This window comes from Mugil cephalus, chromosome 14, assembly GCF_022458985.1.
Source record: "Mugil cephalus isolate CIBA_MC_2020 chromosome 14, CIBA_Mcephalus_1.1, whole genome shotgun sequence".
Taxonomy (NCBI): domain Eukaryota; kingdom Metazoa; phylum Chordata; class Actinopteri; order Mugiliformes; family Mugilidae; genus Mugil; species Mugil cephalus.
In genome coordinates, this window is record NC_061783.1 from 12509422 (window position 1) to 12526912 (window position 17491).

General features: G+C 44.1%; 3 protein-coding genes across 4 annotated transcripts in view; all 3 read right to left on the minus strand.

The window, feature by feature from the left end:
- Window positions 1–75: 75 nt before the first annotated feature.
- On the minus strand, window positions 76–9356 carry rbm24a (RNA binding motif protein 24a). The gene is made up of 4 exons (XM_047605604.1): window positions 8891–9356; window positions 7831–7954; window positions 7615–7669; window positions 76–2583 (listed from the first exon to the last, which is right to left on the minus strand). Exons 1-4 carry the CDS (start codon window positions 9056–9058, stop codon window positions 2232–2234), a joined length of 699 nt encoding a protein of 232 aa, XP_047461560.1. The 5' UTR covers window positions 9059–9356; the 3' UTR covers window positions 76–2231.
- Window positions 9357–11251: 1895 nt separating this feature from the next.
- On the minus strand, window positions 11252–15368 carry stmnd1 (stathmin domain containing 1). 2 transcript variants are annotated; one of them, XM_047605526.1, is made up of 5 exons: window positions 15133–15368; window positions 13555–13714; window positions 13305–13444; window positions 12365–12496; window positions 11252–12269 (listed from the first exon to the last, which is right to left on the minus strand). In XM_047605526.1, exons 1-5 carry the CDS (start codon window positions 15202–15204, stop codon window positions 11799–11801), a joined length of 975 nt encoding a protein of 324 aa, XP_047461482.1. In that variant the 5' UTR covers window positions 15205–15368; the 3' UTR covers window positions 11252–11798. The 2 variants fall into 2 exon arrangements, with proteins under 2 accessions (XP_047461482.1, XP_047461481.1); XM_047605525.1 differs by having other exon boundaries at window positions 13528–13714.
- A 953-nt stretch (window positions 15369–16321) lies between these two features.
- LOC125020252 overlaps window positions 16322–17491 on the minus strand; it is a 2323-nt gene continuing 1153 nt past the window's right edge. Inside the window, exons 5-9 of the mRNA XM_047605593.1 lie at window positions 17277–17491; window positions 17076–17183; window positions 16854–16997; window positions 16700–16779; window positions 16322–16594 (exon numbers count right to left, since the gene is read on the minus strand). The exon at window positions 17277–17491 is cut by the window's right edge and continues 41 nt beyond it. Coding sequence (XP_047461549.1) covers window positions 16390–16594; window positions 16700–16779; window positions 16854–16997; window positions 17076–17183; window positions 17277–17491 — 752 coding nt within the window. The 3' untranslated portion in view covers window positions 16322–16389. The remainder of the gene's footprint in view (window positions 16595–16699; window positions 16780–16853; window positions 16998–17075; window positions 17184–17276) is intronic.

Here is a 17491-nt window from a genome sequence, read left to right on the forward strand (position 1 = left end):
TTTTAATATCAACAGGACCTTTTTGCATTTAAATAGTAACACTTTACATGCCTTCATCCAGTGACAATGAAAAGCTTCTTTAAAAAGTTTTTTTGTCATTTATTTTTCATATTTCCCTTGTAAGAAAGAGTTCAAGTATAAAAATTCCCAACAGTGTAAAACAGCCCATCTGATGAATATTAAGCAAAAGAAGCACAGCTACTGAAACCTTGACAACGACTATACATTCTAGTAGAGAAAAGCAGCATTTTCGCTTGTTTTTGTCAAAATTATTGTATTTTTTTTTCCTCTAATCTAAACACAGAAGAGGCAGAGTACAATCTGTATGCGAACGGGCCTGCAATTTAAATTAAGTTCTTCCATACAAAAGGCATTAAGCTAATATTTAATATCTAAAGAATCAAAAAGATAAAAAATAAAAGTACAGTGCACATAACAGTATTTTAAATAACTCCTACATCAACATGTTTTGGTTGAGTATGTTAATAATAATAATAATAGTAATAATAATAATAAAACTAATCAATAACTTATATATGCCTTGAGATGAGTACATAATCATATTATTAATACAGTACCGCCACTAAGTCTCTACTCTCAGAGCGTCAACATAGTCAACCCTCAAAAATAAATATCTTAAATAGTAGATTTCTCTCTCTTATTCTACTTTTTTTTTTCTCTTAAATAGCAGTAAAAATGTAAGGCACACGAACGTCAAAGAGTGAACCCCCGTCCTCTCCACCCCACCTGGTGTCCTTGACAGATTTGAGGCAGGCCAGTTGTCGGGGTGGCTTTGGTGAACGTGTTTGTGTACCTGACGGCAGACTACAGCAGCACAGAGGTGGAAATGCTGACAGCGTCAGCGCTCAATGACCGGTGGGGGTGGGTGGGGGTGGGCGTGAGGGTGGGGGGGCCTCGATGTGGGGCTCTGTGTTTGGTGGAGGGGTTGGTTCCCAATGGGCTCGGCCGGGGATTAAAATGTGACAGCTCAACAAACGAGCACAAGTGATGCGTTCTTTCCAGAGTGATCCATCTGTGTAACGCTGGAGCGGCTCCGTCCGTTCGTCCGCCCCCACCAATACCACCACCACCATCGCCAGCAGCTGCTCTCTCCCTCTTTTTTTTCCTTTCTCTCCATCATAGGCCACTGTGCTGCCTTTGTCTTTGACTGCTATGTGTGCAACTCTGGGTGTATGCGTGTCAGTATCTGAGTGAAATGTGGAAAAGCAACAGATTTAGTGTTTCTCATTGTCTGAAGCCATTTTCAACCTCTCTCCTTTTGTCAGTGCCTTTGTTTTGTTTGCCAAGTCCCCCTTTAGTCCAAGAGTCGCGTCAGAGTTGATGACATTTTCAGTTTTTTTGTTTCTTTTCTTTTCTTTTTTTTGTCTCATAGTGATTTGTTTGCTTTGCATAGGTCGAGAGGTTGAGACACAGAGTAAAAAACGAAAAAGGGACATTCAGCATCAGGAGGATAAAAAGGTAGTTCTTCAAATGTGTGTGACACGACGAGTTACGACTCCTCGACTTCCTGACAGAGGTCACGTAATAATAGCTAACACACTGGAAACGGTTCCATTTCCCTGATTATCAGAAAATATTAACTCCAAAAAATGCACTTGAAAAGACAAAAAGAAAAAAAAAAAAGAACGAGCAGAGCCCTCAATGTGTAATAATAACAATAATAAATAGAAATGTTACGAGGGCATTAAATAAACACTTGTGGAACACGACAAGTGAAAAAAAAAAGAGAGCATTTTCCTAAACTAACGTTAAAGACAGCAATAGGACTTGAAGGCTTAGTTGAACACCTATACCAACCACAGGGATTAGTTCCTGGATCCTCTTCTCTAGAAATAAGTACTCTACTACAATGATAATAGTAATGATAATTATGATAATAATCATAGTAATAACAACAACAATAATAATAGTAAATCATTATTTGTTCTCCGACTTTTTTTTTTTTTCAATTTTCTGTTTTTTGTTTTTTTGGTTGAAGCACAGCAAGTTGGAAAGTTACTGTAAAAAGTTTCCACCTCACCATCATCACTACCACCATCATCACCACCACCACCATCATCACCTTTTAAGAGCAGCTCTTGCCTCCGAGTTGCTGACGTGCCACGCCCTTAAGGAGACTCCCTCTTTCTTTTCCTCCGCTCCCTGCAGCTGCTCCGCTGTGGCCGGGGTTGAGCCTCCTCTCCCTGCATGTCCAGTGGTTGCAGTGGCTGCTATTGCATGCGGTCAGCTTGCAACTGCTGAGGCTGGTACTGGCCGAAGGCCGCGGCGGCGGCGGCGGCCGAGCCCGGGGTGGCGGTGGCCAGGGGCTGCTGGACCGCGTAGCCGTAGCCGGCGGTGGCCATGTAGCCTGTGGCGGCGGGGGAGGCGGCGTAAGGATACTGCTCGTACGCGGCGGCGGCGGCGGCGCTGGCTGCAGCCGCGGAGTACTGGGCGTAGGCCGCCCCGGTGTAGTCGATGTAGGGGGACGAGGCGGTGGCGGGGGCGGCGGCTGTGGGCTGCACGTGGGGAATGACCACGCTAGGCTGAACGAAGGCCTGAGGGTACACGTAGTGGGCCGGGATGCTGCGGGACAAACACACGCATGTGATAGGTTATTTGATTCCGTATCAAGTGTAAGAAAAAGGACCCAAACAAAGCCCACCCTAAAACCCAACTCCATCACACTGCGGCCAAGCTCCCACCCGCCGCCGAGCCCCAGTCCAGTCCACCCCACCAGTCAAGAACACCAAGGAAATGCCTACTAGTAGGGATTAGAACAACATAGGGTTGCCAAAATAGAAAAGTCTGTGAAAAGAAGAACTGAAGGTGAGGAAAACTTTGAGCCCCCAGAGGTTTGTAAACCTGTGGGATGCTCATCTGCTGAAAAATCACATCTGTGTGATGACGTTTGGAGGAAGTGATGATGTCATTTCATGGGATAAACGACAGAGACGGGCTTTACTATCTTCCCTGTCGCGGTCAGTTCTGAGTTTGTGTTGCGGAGACAGAGACAAGGCAAGAAAGGAGGAAACAGGAAGAAGTTTGGGATCTGTAACCTGCAGCTTGTGCGTGGGTCACTTGTGGATTTGGCCGTGGTGCCGTCCCCGCCTGCTGGAGGGCGAGCGGGGCGTTGATGGAGGGGGGCTTACAGTGCTGGGGGCAGGGGTGCGAACAGAGGAGATGAGCCCAGGGAAGCATTGTGAAAATGTCACTGCCACTTTGACAGCTGGACAGTTTTAAAAAGGGACGCTGCTGGCCATTTCCCCCTCTGTGTCGGGACAAAGAGCCGGGGAGGCAGCGGGGGGAGCTGGGACTAGGCTCTGCACAGAGAGGGATGTTTCTATTAAATAAACAGTTCTGAACAATGAGCACATTCTGCCCTCCATGACATAGCCTTATCCCGGCCCCCAAACTCTATAAGGTCTGGAAACTGAGTTGGGCGACAGGCCTGAGGGGAGCTTCGGAAATTTCATATGGGCGTTTGAGAGAAATTAAGAGTCAACTTTTGACGGTAAAGTTCAATCTCCTTTTAACTCAGATGGAATTAGAAGCGTCCCACTTAACAGACACTGGACGGGACTCCAGGAACAACTACTTTATGGGACGAGTTTGAAACAAAAAAAAGGCCCATAAACGTGTCAGACAATGAACAAAATCAGTGGACATCAGGTGGTCACTGAAATAACTGAGGTGCAGAAAGTGTAAGGCAGGATCTATCGTGGCAACCCTATTGTGAGCACTCCATCATCCAATCCAATCCACATCTCAACCGAAAACAGTGGGCCAGGAGAAAAACAGGAAAAACCCAAACAGCAAGGCGTCAGAGAGGAAGAAATATATTAAAAAATATATATATATAGTTCACCTCGACTACACCGATTACAAGAACAACGACAAGGGCACAGCACAGTCACTTAGCTGAGGAGGTGAAGACGTGAAAAAAGGGGAGGTGTAAACCGGCGTGGCTCTTGCTAAAGGGCGAAGCTCAGTGTCGCTGCGAAACACATACAGGCACACAGGCGGTGAGAAAACCTCTGCAGTGAAACGGTCGAGTGTTTTCTCCGGAGTGACGCGAATTGGAAAACCTTCAGAGACGGTATTTCTATCATCATGTGATGCTGAAACCCTCTGCTAATGAAACTCAGCAGGTCCGGGCAAAGGTTTTCAGGATAATTTTACTGGACGTCATCCGCGAAGCTGTCCTAATGCGAGAGCCCCACACAGTGAAGTGGAGATGAATAGCTAAATGGCCAACAAATAGTAGAAACCTCCTCAAAGCTGGAGTCTTCGAGGCCAGGCCAATATCCAGTGTGTAAAAAAAACCCTTAAAAAAAGATTAAAGACATAGCCTGACATCATCCTGTTAACAAATCCTGTTTCCTGGAGAAACACTTTAAATATTAGAAAATAAAACTCTGTGTTGAGCAGCAACGCTCCGTGAGAAAAGACAAACAAATGAAAGCACTGACGAGGCCTTTACGCCTGGTGTAAAGTGATAAATCAAAGCGATTGCATCTACAATCGAATAATTTAATTTAATGTTGTCGTGCTCAGAAATTACGGCACGCAAGAGAAAATTCAGAGAAATGTTGGAGAGCAAATCAAATTACCTCTTAATCTACTGACAACATGAGTTTCATCTTAGTGCTTTTCTTTTCTTTTTAAATGTTTTGTTTGGTTCGGCTTCTGCTGCAGTTACAAGTCTGGAATTAATCTACAGACATGTGTGAAGATACACACATTCTGTCCTGTTTTCTGCTTACAATCGGTGTTTGATACTGGATGAATCTCTAGAAGCCTCAGTTTCCTTTCAGCCTTGTATCTATGGGATGGTAGAATAACACACACACACACACACTTACACACTCATACAGAGCATAAACAGATTTTTTTGAGCCATGGGAAGCAAATAGTTGGCTCTCCTAAAAACAAAAAAGAACTGTCTCCCTGGAGATGGTAATAAAATAAGAAAACAACCATGTGGCTGATTTGTAGGAGCATGTCGGTACCTATGGCGCTATAGTCCGACTGTCCCTCCCTGTGCGTGACTGTGTGTCTTCACTGGAATGTCATATTCACGCTACCCAGCGGCCATTAAAGTTCAAGGCTAAATAAAGGTTGTCTTCCATCGAGCATGCTGTCTGCTGAGGGACACGGAGCTAATGTGCGTCTGCGTGTCACAGCGTCGAAAGTGTGAGAATCTGCGCTGCTTCCATATACTTTTGTCACTTTGTGGACATGTCACAGGCGGATCTGGTTTGTGGTTTAACTCTATAGCCATCTGAGATAGTAATCCAAACGCAGGAGGGATTCGGCACAATGTGTGAAGCGTTATTAAACGCTGCAGTCAGGTCAACACTGGAGAAAAAGTTTTGACTTTGATGTATTTTACAATTACTGTTTTAGTTTCTTTGCTGCTGCAACTGAACAGTCGCATGACTTCATACACTGATCAGGCATAACATTATGACCCCCTTCCTAATATTGTGTAGAGAATGGACATGGGTCTTCTGAGGGCGCCCTGTGGCGTCTGGACACAGGATGTAGTTATTGGGGGCTTTTGGGTCCTATGGATGAATTTAGAGGCCAGGTCAACACCTTGTGCTGTTTTTCATGTTTCTTTTTTGAGTTGTTCCTAACGTGCATGTGTCAGGCTGCGTCCTGCTGGGGATGGCTGCTGCCTTCAATGAGTGTCATTGCTGTGGGGTGGGGGTGCCTGGTCTGATCTAGGTGGGTGGTGCATGTCTAAGTCCACGCGAATGAATGCCACGTCCAAAAAGAAGATGGTCAGTGTTATTCACTTCTCCTGTCAGGGGTTTTAATGTTGTGGCTGACTCGTGTATTCTTCAAAACACCATATTTGTATAGTTTTTGGCCAAGTGGTGACCTCAGTCTGTCAGTTTAATTGAAGCTACCAACTCAGCTCCTCACATGACGTTTGAGAACATGATGTATAATTTTGTCATGAGCTCTTTTATTTTCCCAGACATGTTGCACTGGATTAATTTAAATATCCAAATTCCTATCAGTTCACTTATGATATAACACAACTTGCAATTTAGTTGCTTTGTTTTCCATTAAAGCCCAAACTGGAATTGATTGATTGACTTTTGTTGGCAATAAACGTCCTTTATATTCACAACGTAATTCATTAACACATTGTTTACTTGTGTGATAAGTTGGGCCCCCAACCTTTTTAAATGGCCCCTTCCCTGTTCAATATGTGACACAGAGAGATAGCTCACACACCCTCACCAGACCCCTCCATCCCCACCACCACCCCTACCCCTGACTCTAAAACTCACACACACAGACATACACGCTACACAGAGCTTCATGCAACTGCAGCGTCAGCATTCGGGGCTTTGTGTGGCACAATGGGTGCGCTTGTTTTCCTTAACACCGCGGGCCCATGTGACGAAAGCTCGCTCCGAGAGAATAAGAGAGAGAAAGAGAGACATCCAGACATTTGTTTGTGTCACACTGGAGACCTCGGTCCTGAGCTCATACGTGCACAGATAAAGACGCACACGCACCAACACAATAGGAACGCCACACGTTCAAGCACGTACAGCCCGTGTAATAGCTGACAGGCCCGTCGCTCATTCATCAGACATCCACATTTGTGATGGAGGAAAGAGGAAGGACAGCTGATAGTTATAATAATAATGGCAAAGTGAATTTGTCTCCTTCGCTGTGTTGCGTTAATGTTAGAAAACACCAGGAAGATGCTACGAGCACACGCAAGCGGTGATGGGTTTGGTTATTCTGAGGGTAAACGTGTGAGGTGCTGGGGCATAAGAGGGGGTAAGAACAAAGAAGAAAGAAAGAAACTCCACACAGACACTTCACCACTCGCTCAAACAAGACAACCAAAAGGAATAAAACACGTGAAACGGCACATCCTGTTACACAAAACAGGTCAACCACAAGCTAAAAGCAACAGTGAAACACAAAAACGTTGCTCCTTCCACAAAAAAAAAACAGGAAAAAGAACACCCAAAAAAAAAAACATCCAATCAATCTAGCTTTTTCTTTTTGCTTTTTTTTTTTTTTGGTCACTAAATTAAAAAAAGCACACGGTTTATCTACCAACACCACTTCATAACCGCACACAAAGCTAAGTTCTATTCAAGTAAAAGTCAAACCCCACGTACATGCATCTGTAATCACCGTTTCGAGAGAGCTCGTTTGTGTGTGTCTGAGTCTACAGGTAATTCCTTTCTCTGATCTGTGATTATTCTTGCAGAACTATTCCACAAAGCAGGACAGTTAGCTTAACCGAGAGCGAGCCTGTCGGACCAGAGAAAGATAGATAACATTGGGTCAGGCTGGAGGTTTATGGAAGTATGCACTCACACTCAACACACATCATTTCTACAAACCTAGTTTTTTCTTTTTCTTTTTTTTTTTTTGGTGGACGATGATTTTAACATAAAAATGAACGTTACTGTCCACCTGTGATTATCAGCCATCACTTGTTCAAGGAGAAAAAAAGTAAAACAAAATCATTTATGGTAAGAAACAACTGAGAAAAGTTAAAACATGTTTCAATCATTCAGTTAATTGACATCTTAGCGTCGCTTCTGACACACACGCAGTCTCAGTCCTTACCCATAAGGCCTTTGAATGTACGCAGGGTGAATTTGGGGAACGCCAAAGGTAAAACCTGCAAAACAGAATGACTTTAAATAAAAAAAAAATAAAAACACACACAACAGAAACCACAACAGAAGCTTGAGCATTTCTCCGTGACGTGAGAGCTAATTTATGACCTAATAACCTGCTCACGTGTTGCAGAAGATGCAGTGGAAAACAAAGAAATGCTACCTGGCTGCATCACTCGAGGCTTCGCCCCCAGGTAGGCCAGGTTCACGTTGGCCTTCCTGCCGTCGATGATCGGGTTGGGGTCCTTACAGGCCCGATCCGCGGCCGAGCGGTCCGCCATCGTCACCTGAGGCAGGAGGGGGGGAAATTAACCATTTGAGCAGGTGTTTAATTAAACGAGGCTTCATCTCTCCTGCCTTTGCAGCCCAGGTTGTTGTGCATCACATGAGTGCAAAGTGTGTGCTGGCAAGTGCTATACGTGTTAATCGCGGCAAGTGTCGGTCACATGATTGTGTGGCACGATTAACGTGGCAAAGTATGTGGCTTGCATCTATCAGCCCCGTGCGGATGTGATGTAACTATCAGCAGTGAATGGGAGCCAGGCAGAGATGTCTGAGCACAATCTCCCCGGTTAAGAGCTTCACAGCCACCACGTCTCTCTGGGACAAAAGTGTCACTGAGAGAGATTTTGGGTACATACATACATAAATATGATGCATCACCATAAAAAAAGGCAAAAGTGGGAGCAAACACAGTAATTTCACAGTTCTGTTGCATCATGCATAGGTCAACCCGATAGGCACACTGTTATCTCTACATAAAGTTATTTAAACGCCTCTAGGTGACTGAACTGCCTTTATTCCCATGTTTAATGATTGTTATGTTGGAGCAGGATCTCTCTTTATTTTGAACCGCTCTGACACGATGAAACCATAAAAGGTGCAAATATCAGGACATTATGGTTGTTGTTTTTTTTTTTTTTTTTTTTTTGTTCTTCTGAGCCCAGCAGCACTGTCAGCGCTGAGGGCAGCTCTTTCAAAAACGTGTCAGGGCGCATACCAACGCGCAACAAGTCGGTGGGTGCGAGATTGCAACAGAAGCCAGTGACAAATTTAAGCAAGGGCCCGCTTATCAAAACATAAACACCCCATGACCGCACATATATCAGCGTTAGTCGCGGTGTTGTGAAAGGCGCGTTAAAAACCGGACGAATTTCCCCAAAGTTTGACACTGACTCGCGCGTTAAGTCTGGGAATCTGCTTATTGCAATAGCGATACTTACAAATCCATAACCTCTAGACTTGCCGGTCTGTCTGTCGGTGATGACCACAGCTTCTTCAATCTCTCCGAACACCTCAAAATATTTCCTGAGACTTGAATCCGTGGTGTGGTAGGGAAGACCCCCGACAAAAATCTTCGTGTAGGTCGTGTCCTTTTGCGTGGTGTGCATCGTTAGTGCAAAATACAATAAATAGAAACAATTAAAAAAGAGAGAGAGAGAGAGAGAGGGAGTAAAATAGTGCAAATTCTCCTTATCGGTAATTCTTTGGGTGAGAAAACGGGAGATCAGCTGGCTCTGTAAGGTTCTCAAAAAAGAAAGGAAAACATAAACTCGACAATGCTGAAGCCTGGAGGTAGATTGACAATCTTGCGACAGTGAAGAGGGAAGTAATATGGAGCGGATTGTCCCACAGAGACCGTCAGGTGTTTCCAGCTCTTCTTGGTAACTCAGCCGTCTAACTAAATAGGTTTGGGACCCATTCCTAAAAGCGGCTGCCTCGAAACTCCACCCAGCTCTGATCCCATCACTGCCCGCCCACCCGGCGCACGCAAACAGCTGGGAAGCCTGATCACATTGACTAACACTGGATCCCCTTCACTGTGAACACAAATAAACAACATAAAATGAAAGTGGAATCACGGTTTGTTGACTTTAATCAAGGGACAATAAAGAGCAGCTATGAATTTTATGAGATCATGAGGGGGAGAAAAAAAAAGTTAAACCCAAGCTGAGACCTATGATATTTCCACTGCATTAAATATTTATTTGTGTCTTTTCTTTGTGTTGTGAGCTAAACCGCAGCTCTGGTTTTGTACTTTTTTTTTGTTGGAAGCGTTCCTGCGTAGCCTGTCAAACAGCAGGTCGGGGGACAGATGCATCACAGCAGTGAGCAGACAGACAGGTGCAGCTTTCAGGCTCCTCTGGAAGGATCTGCCTTTACACTTGGGGGGGAGGTTTGAGTTTGGCAAAGGGCTTGGAGTTTTGGCAAAGTTTCTGCAGACAGCCAGAAGGCGTGCAGTCAGTCAGTCAGTCAGTCAGCGTGGACGGGATACTCGGTCCCCGCTGTTCCCCGATCCATATGTTTCCACGCTCTTTAGCTTTATCTTTTAATTGTGTCTCCTGTAGAAAGATCAAAAGGTCGCGGGCTCCATTGTCTCCACTGTCTTGAGCACATGTAACAGGTTTGTATTCACATCTTTATATTCATCTATTAAAGAAAGTTTGCCAAGTCTTGGGAAAGGAAGCATTTAAGTCAAGTAAAACAGCCAGAGATGGGTTTTAATCTGGGTTTTCTGAACATCAGGGATTAAAATAACTTGTGACGCCCGGCTGCTGGATCTCTGGATCACCTTCTGAACGGCCAGGATGAGTAATGTACCTCCAGTAACGTGAGAGGAAACTCGGCTGTTAATCATTCATGACGACTCGCTCCTGTGAGCACACATGGTTCTGGCCTACATATAGGCTATCCCATCCTCTCTTCATGTAACACGGTGAGATGACACATATCCAGGACCGGGGTTCAGGTTAGCAATGTGGCACTGGTGCCAGTTAAGAAGAACGAAGCTGGTATTTTTGTGAGATTGCTATAGATCAATAGAACAAACTACCCCCCGAAAAATGTATTTTGCTTTTGTCTCAAACTTGAGTTTGGCTGATTCACTGTCGCCAACGCAATTACTAATCAGCATAAAAGGAAGACAAAGGCTCGTAGGCTCTGTCACATCCTTCTGAATGTCAACTGTTCCATTGAGCTCCGCGTCTCAGCGACAACGCAACCTGATAAAGAGACGTGCACTTCGCTCCCTGTTTTATTAATGTAGCCACACGCCCTTTAAAGCCCGAGTGAAAATGGGGACCAGTATCGAGTTTCTCCGCCCCAACAATGGGGACCCGGTCGGGTTGCGCGCTCCCATTGTCTCCGTCCGCGTGCAGCGTGCTGACAAGTCTGAATCCTCCGAAACAATATGGCGGCTTCCATTGAAAGCTCCATTTAACTTTCCTTTCCAATAATCTTCTGAAGGAGAACTCAAAATATATATATTTTTTTTTCATGACAGCATCTCGTGTCAGGAGAGAAGCTGCAGGAGAGCGGGAGGGCTGCGAACGTGTGCGTGTCGCGCTTCTAAGCACACCTGTCAGGCAGAGTGAAGCTAAAGGTCAGAGGTCAGTGAAACAGCTGAATACCCACAGCACAGTCACACCGAGGTCACACCCACAACCTCGTTCTGAAGAAGATACACTTAAAAGTGTTGAGGCGAACAAAGTTTTTCTCGAAACCTTTAAATTTTTTAGATTCTGATGATTGATGAATCGTTGAACGCGCTCAACACACTTTTATACAAACTGCACTTAGAGCATGAAGGAGTTTTATTGATTTACAAGAACATCATTTCAAACAAGGCACTTCCCCACATGTCGCCCCCCTTATAGCTTATGGTACAGATGAGGTGACCTGAATCAGAGAGCACCGAGACACACAGCTGTAGCTCACTGAAACACTGCCATCTAATGTCCAACTGAACGACTGCACGCCCACATGCACAACTAAAGAGGACTAGCTGAACGACGAATAAACTGAATCTATTGGCAAGAACATGAAATTCATCAACGCAATCACTGAGGTAAGTTACATTCCATTTAATAGAAAACTTTCACATTCCTTTGTGCTTTTTACCCACTTAAAACAAACAATTCATTTTCAAATCAGGCTAATTTAAACTGCACGTCCAATCATGGCTTAAACAGTCGCTTCACACAACATTTATACATGTCTGCTATATATATATATATATATATATATATATATATCTTTTTTTTTACAGGTTTAAACAGACATCTTGACAAAATGTCCCTTCTCTGCCTACTCCAGGTGCTGATTAATGGCTCATTCACTGCATGTGATTGTTTAAAATGTTTCCTCTTTGTCCTCCGCCTGCTGAAAACTAGAATCACTCTCCAGCTCCTCTGAGGATGTGAGGCGCTCCCCCTCCTGGAGCTCCTCCACTCGCGTCACCTCCTCTTCCTCCTGCCCCTTCTCGCTCCCTCTCTCTGCACCTTCCCCTCTGTTGTCTCCGCTCTCTCCTCCCTCCATTCTCCCTTGCCTCTTGTCCTCTCCCTCCATTTCTTCCCCGGACGCCCTGCTGTCTCCTCCAGCCCCCCTCGCCCCCTCCTCCTCCCCTCCTCCGCCGGCAGCCTCGCGCGGGAGCTGGCCGTGAAGGCGTGGAGCTGGAGTCGGGTGGGGGCCGACAGGTATTTGTAGCGGCTCGACAAGGGTGACAGGTGAGTCCTCATCCTCCTCAGTGCTGGAGGTGGGAGCGGCGGCACGAACACGCGCGGACTTGGATCTTAAACGCGTCTTGAGCTCGTCTTCCTTTAGCTGACAGAGGGTGAAAGGGACAGATTGGAGTTCGGGAGGGAAACATAAAATGTGAAGGAGAAAAGCTACGACGGGGAACAAACACACAGGCGCACCTTGCGTCTCTCTTCGGCCAGTCTTATCTTCTCCTCAATCTCTTCTCTGCTGTACAGACTTTCAGCTTTTTTGGCCTTCAGGGACTCCAGTCTGGCAGGAGGCCTTCGCTTGACATCTTCCCCACCATCAAGCTGGCACACAAACAAACAAATAAATGACTTAAATAATAAAGACTCCATCACTAAACTATAGAATTTATTTTTAAAGAACATAGTCCAGCAACAGGAGCCATGCAGGTTTTGTGCTATGAGAATATTCCTGGTTTCAGGTCATTGCTGTTTAATGGCCGCCAAGAATTCAATACATTAAAGCAGGACAAATAAAATCATAAAAGGCTTCTTTCATCTCTCATACTTTGGGCTTTTTTGTTTTCATATAACCCTTAACACATGAACTTGTTATTTCTCCTTTAGAATTTATTTTGTTGTGTATTTTGTAATGTCTGAGTGCTATTTGTCATTTGCACATTTAAAATCTGAGAACAGCAAATACAAACTAATGCTCAACAGTGTTGTCAGGATTCATGTTTTTTGTCCTTCATTCAGAATTAGAGGAGTTAGAGTATTAGGATTAGTTCATTGTTTATGTTAATTTTTTCGTTTGAAAATCGTCAACACTGAGAGCACAAAATCAAATATCCATCCATATCCATATTTGACAGTGGTCGTGTGGTGGTAAGTTTTAGAAAACATTTGATGTTGAATTACGCTAACAAGATAGAAAGCTAGTACTAAACAATAACAGCACTGCATTTATTTTTCAGTAAGCTGAGAAAATTGTAAGGCTTCCTCTAAAACCAGGAACAACACTGAACACTATCACACACCTAAAATGATGCATTTACCTCGATATCACAGTGTTGACATTGTGTGATGAAAATAAACCACTTGCAGACTGATAAAGAGTTGGCTTCCTTCTCAATGACCCTTGCAAACCCACCATGATGCTGTAGGCCTCTCCGGCCCCGCTGCTCTTCTCTCCGCTCTGTCCAACTGAGATGATGCCCTCGCTCAGCAGCTCCTCCAGGATCTGGCTGCTTTGCGGTCTATTTAGTGCCGTGCCATCGCGCTGCAGCAAGTCTGGAGCAGCAGAGGAAATAAAAACACATGAAGGCACGGGTCTGGGTTTTCTCTACAGCGCGACCGAGGTCTGTTTTACTCACCGTCTTGTGTGATTCTGTTCACCTCACCTTGTCTGACGGATGACCCAGATGTTAGAGGAGGGAGCTGCGTGGGCACCGCTCCAGGTAACGCGGGGATCTCTCTGTTCTCCATCACCACCCCGCTGTCTGCGGTTCCTTTCGACACGGCCGAGTCTCCGCGGCCGCCGAGTTTACTTCCCATCTCATCCTGGTAGCGCAGAGACGCAAAATTAACGCAGGACATCATTACACCGTGACACCACCCTGTAGGGTGGCATGATGTTGTCATGGAAGCATCTGTGTGTTGACATATTGTCATGAGCACAGTAGCTCAGGAACACTAATGATATGCTACAAATTCTGTGAATATTCGTCACCTGATCAGAAGCCTCGACTGTACTCAGGGGTGAAAAATAACTCGATAACTCGATAACTATCAGACACATTTCAGAAGAACATATTATGATTTATACGTCACTATCTGATTGGTGTTACTTTGAAGATAAGATTTACACACTAAAAATGTTTGTGTAAGCATATGATTTACTGGTACAGGTTAAACTAAACGAGCACCACATAAAGCAACTAAAATGAGCTCACTGTTGACCATGTACCACATTAAAGCCCTCAGTAAGGAGCCATTTTACCTAAACACCTAAAGTGTTCTGTTCTTTTAAGAAATCCTTCTCAATTAATGTGCACAATTAGATGTTCACATCCAATCTGTATGCAAAACGTGAATTCAGTGGTGGACTGTAACAAATTTACACATTTTAAAAGAACTTATGTACATGTTTTGGGGATTTAAAGTCAAAAAACGTCTTATAATTGCTCACAGAACATGATAAAAACGACAGCCTTTTGAAGCTGTACACTGAGGTACGATTTTATTGTTTTTTAATAACTTTTTAGAGGCTTTTACAACATGTATGTGAATTTAAACTGTTAAAAATGCCTTAAAATCTCACTTAAAAATACCTCTGTTAGGACCCGATTGTCTGGAACAGACAGGTAACAAGGACACGCTTGTATAATGTTTTCATTATGGTCATTTTTTTTTTTTTTTTGTTAATACTGCAAGTATAGCTACATTTTGCTGCATAACCTCACAATAACTTGACTATTAATAACTGTTAATAAATGATAGATGATATTTGGGTAGAAAACCCTTACTTCAACTTTTATTCATTTATTTAACTCACAACCATATATGTGATTCACCTGTGGTGGAGGAGTTTGTGAGTCAAAAAATATTTTAAGATTGGTTTTAGGGATCAAATAAAAATGGCTCCATTATGTTGGAGGTCTTCTTCCTTGTGTTACTCTAATAATAAAAGAGATTTTTGGAGTCTCACTGATCCAATTTAGCATACACGACTAAAATGAGCATGATGTAAGTGGGTGCATGGTTTGAAAAAGTAAAAACGTTTGTAGGATCTGAGGTCATGTGTGGTCATGTGTTCCTCCCGCGTCAAATCACTTCCCGGATTTTGGCGTTAACATCGGTAATGTTGCTTCTCCTCAGTAGACTGTTCAACAACGGGCCCATTGTTAACTTACCTGTCGGTACCTGCATCCGTAAGTATTTTTCAGGCACTTTCGTGCATCACACCTCCACTTCCCTACCTCGTCTCCGTTCAGCTCCTCCGGGGTCAGAGGCTGCACCGCCGCCGTGTTGGTGGAGTTTCCACATCCCATCTTCACATCAAAGCGACGACGAGGACTCCGTCCATAAATGTCACAGGTTTACTCGCAGCTGGCTGTCGTGTCTCGTCTTAGTTAGCTGTCTTCTCTTAGTTGTCTTGTCTTGTCCGTGTATCGTGTCTCGTGAAGTCGCATTCCGCCACTCGTCTCCAAGGACCGTTGCTAGGGACCGTTGCTACAATAAATCTGACCCGGTTAAAGAGGCGACACCCGGGACAAGGTCAGGACAACAAAAATAAATGAATAAATAAATACACGCTTTGTTTATAGGTAGCAACCCCCTTACTTATTTATTCGTTTGTTTGTTTGTTTGGGCCAGACAACTCATTTGTCATAGATTTATCAAAAAAAAAAAACAAAAAACAACAAAAAAAAAACATTTATTTATTTAGTTTATCTTATTTTTTGCAGTATTTGATGTCTGTGCCAGATATCTCACTTGACATATAGATTAATTAAAAAATACCTTATTATTATTATTAGAAGATAAAATACGATAATCCCTTATGTATCCCTTGTGCAATAGTTTCTAGTAGCACATCCTAATTTATTGATTTTATGTATTTTATCTTTATTTTTTGCAGTATTTGGTTTCTGCACCACTTGACATATACATTTATTAAAAACAAGCAAAAAAATACAGGAATATTATTATTATTAGAACAAGAAAATAGGACCCTTCATGTATCCCTTGTGAAATAGCTGAAATAGCATCCCCTTAATTTATTGATTTTATTTATTTATCATTATGTTTATTTTTTGCATTATTGTGGTTTCTGTGCCAGATTTCTTGCGTCATGACATAGTTAACAGGAGCTGATATATTTTTCTAGAAGCCCTCTCAGATTAATCCAGACATGAACCAGCCTGCGAAGTATCCACCAGATACAAATTTTGCATTATAAACTCCCTTTAAATCACTTTTTTTTTGTTTTTTTTTTACAAAGGAAACTCATGAGGACGTGTGCTGATAATATACAGTATAGGTTATGTGTCACATTTAAGCGTTGTTTCAGGTAAACAATTGCACATACAATATTATAGTAATAGTAATATTATAGTAAAATTTCCCAATGGAAGAGATACTGATTCAAACAACTACAAGTTTACTATGAGATATTTTATTAATGCATCATCACACTGAAAAGGCCACAGGTGGCAGCAGAGCACTAATGCACTCTACTGTAGGTAGGCATAAGGGCTGGAGCAGCCTGTGGTCGTGCACAGCTTGGGCTTGTTCATGAGGACCACCGCCGTGTCGAGGGCAGACAGGAAGCTCTGGTGCAGCTTCTGACACTTCTGCTCCACCTCCAGGGCTCGGGCGTTTTTGGACAGTTTCTCCTCCAGAGTCATGAGGCGCCTGTGTTTGAGCTCCAGGTCATGGCTAGAAATGACATCAGCACGGACATGGTGTCATGAAGTCAGATTTTATTTCAGTGCAGGACAAGGATCTCATCAGAGGGGCGAGACTGCGAACTGGCAAACTTACTGCAAGCAGTTCAGAGCTGAGTGAAGTCCAGCTGCCATTTTTCCCAAGTCTTGTTTCTCCAGTGCGAGGCTGATGTAGGGCTGGAGGAGAGTTAGAAAAAAGGAGTTGAAGCCACCGTGTTTCTACCGAAGTAGTTCTTTGGTGTAGCACTTACGTGGTCCAGGCACAGCTCGTATCTGGGTCTCTGGTTGAGGGTCTCCAGGCGGTGTGTGGCCTGATGCAGCTTGAAATCGCAGTTCCTGATCTGACCCACCACTTTCTGCGAGTCCTTCGTCAGATCAGAAATCTCATCGTTGACCTGGAAGTCACACACAAATGAGTGAACGTCGGAGGACAAATACTCTTAGGGTACCGTGTGAACATCCAGTAGACCGACCCGCTGCCGCTCCCATATCAGCGTGTTCTGAATCGTGGCCAGCTTATTGATCTTCTTCCTCAGACAGCCATCTGTTCGGCGGCGCTGGCGCTCCTGGGCATTTTTTAGCTGTAAACACGCAAACACGTTAGAAAGAGCATGAGAGAATGGCGAGCACTCTTTAACCAGATCGTCCTTTCAAGGGCCTCAGAGTTGTCTTACGTTGGTCAAGGTGAATCGCAGGTTTGCCCTGAAGGAAGACGAGTCCCTGAGCTGGTTTTCAGCCGCCTGCCTCAAGCCCTTGCAGTGAGACAGCCACTTGTCGTAGCTCACATGGTTGGGCTTGTATTGACCGGGAGGCAGGAGGCAGGAGCCCGGGGTGATGACCTCATGGGAGATGCATTTGGTGGTGAGCTTCATGGCTTCACCCTTGTCGT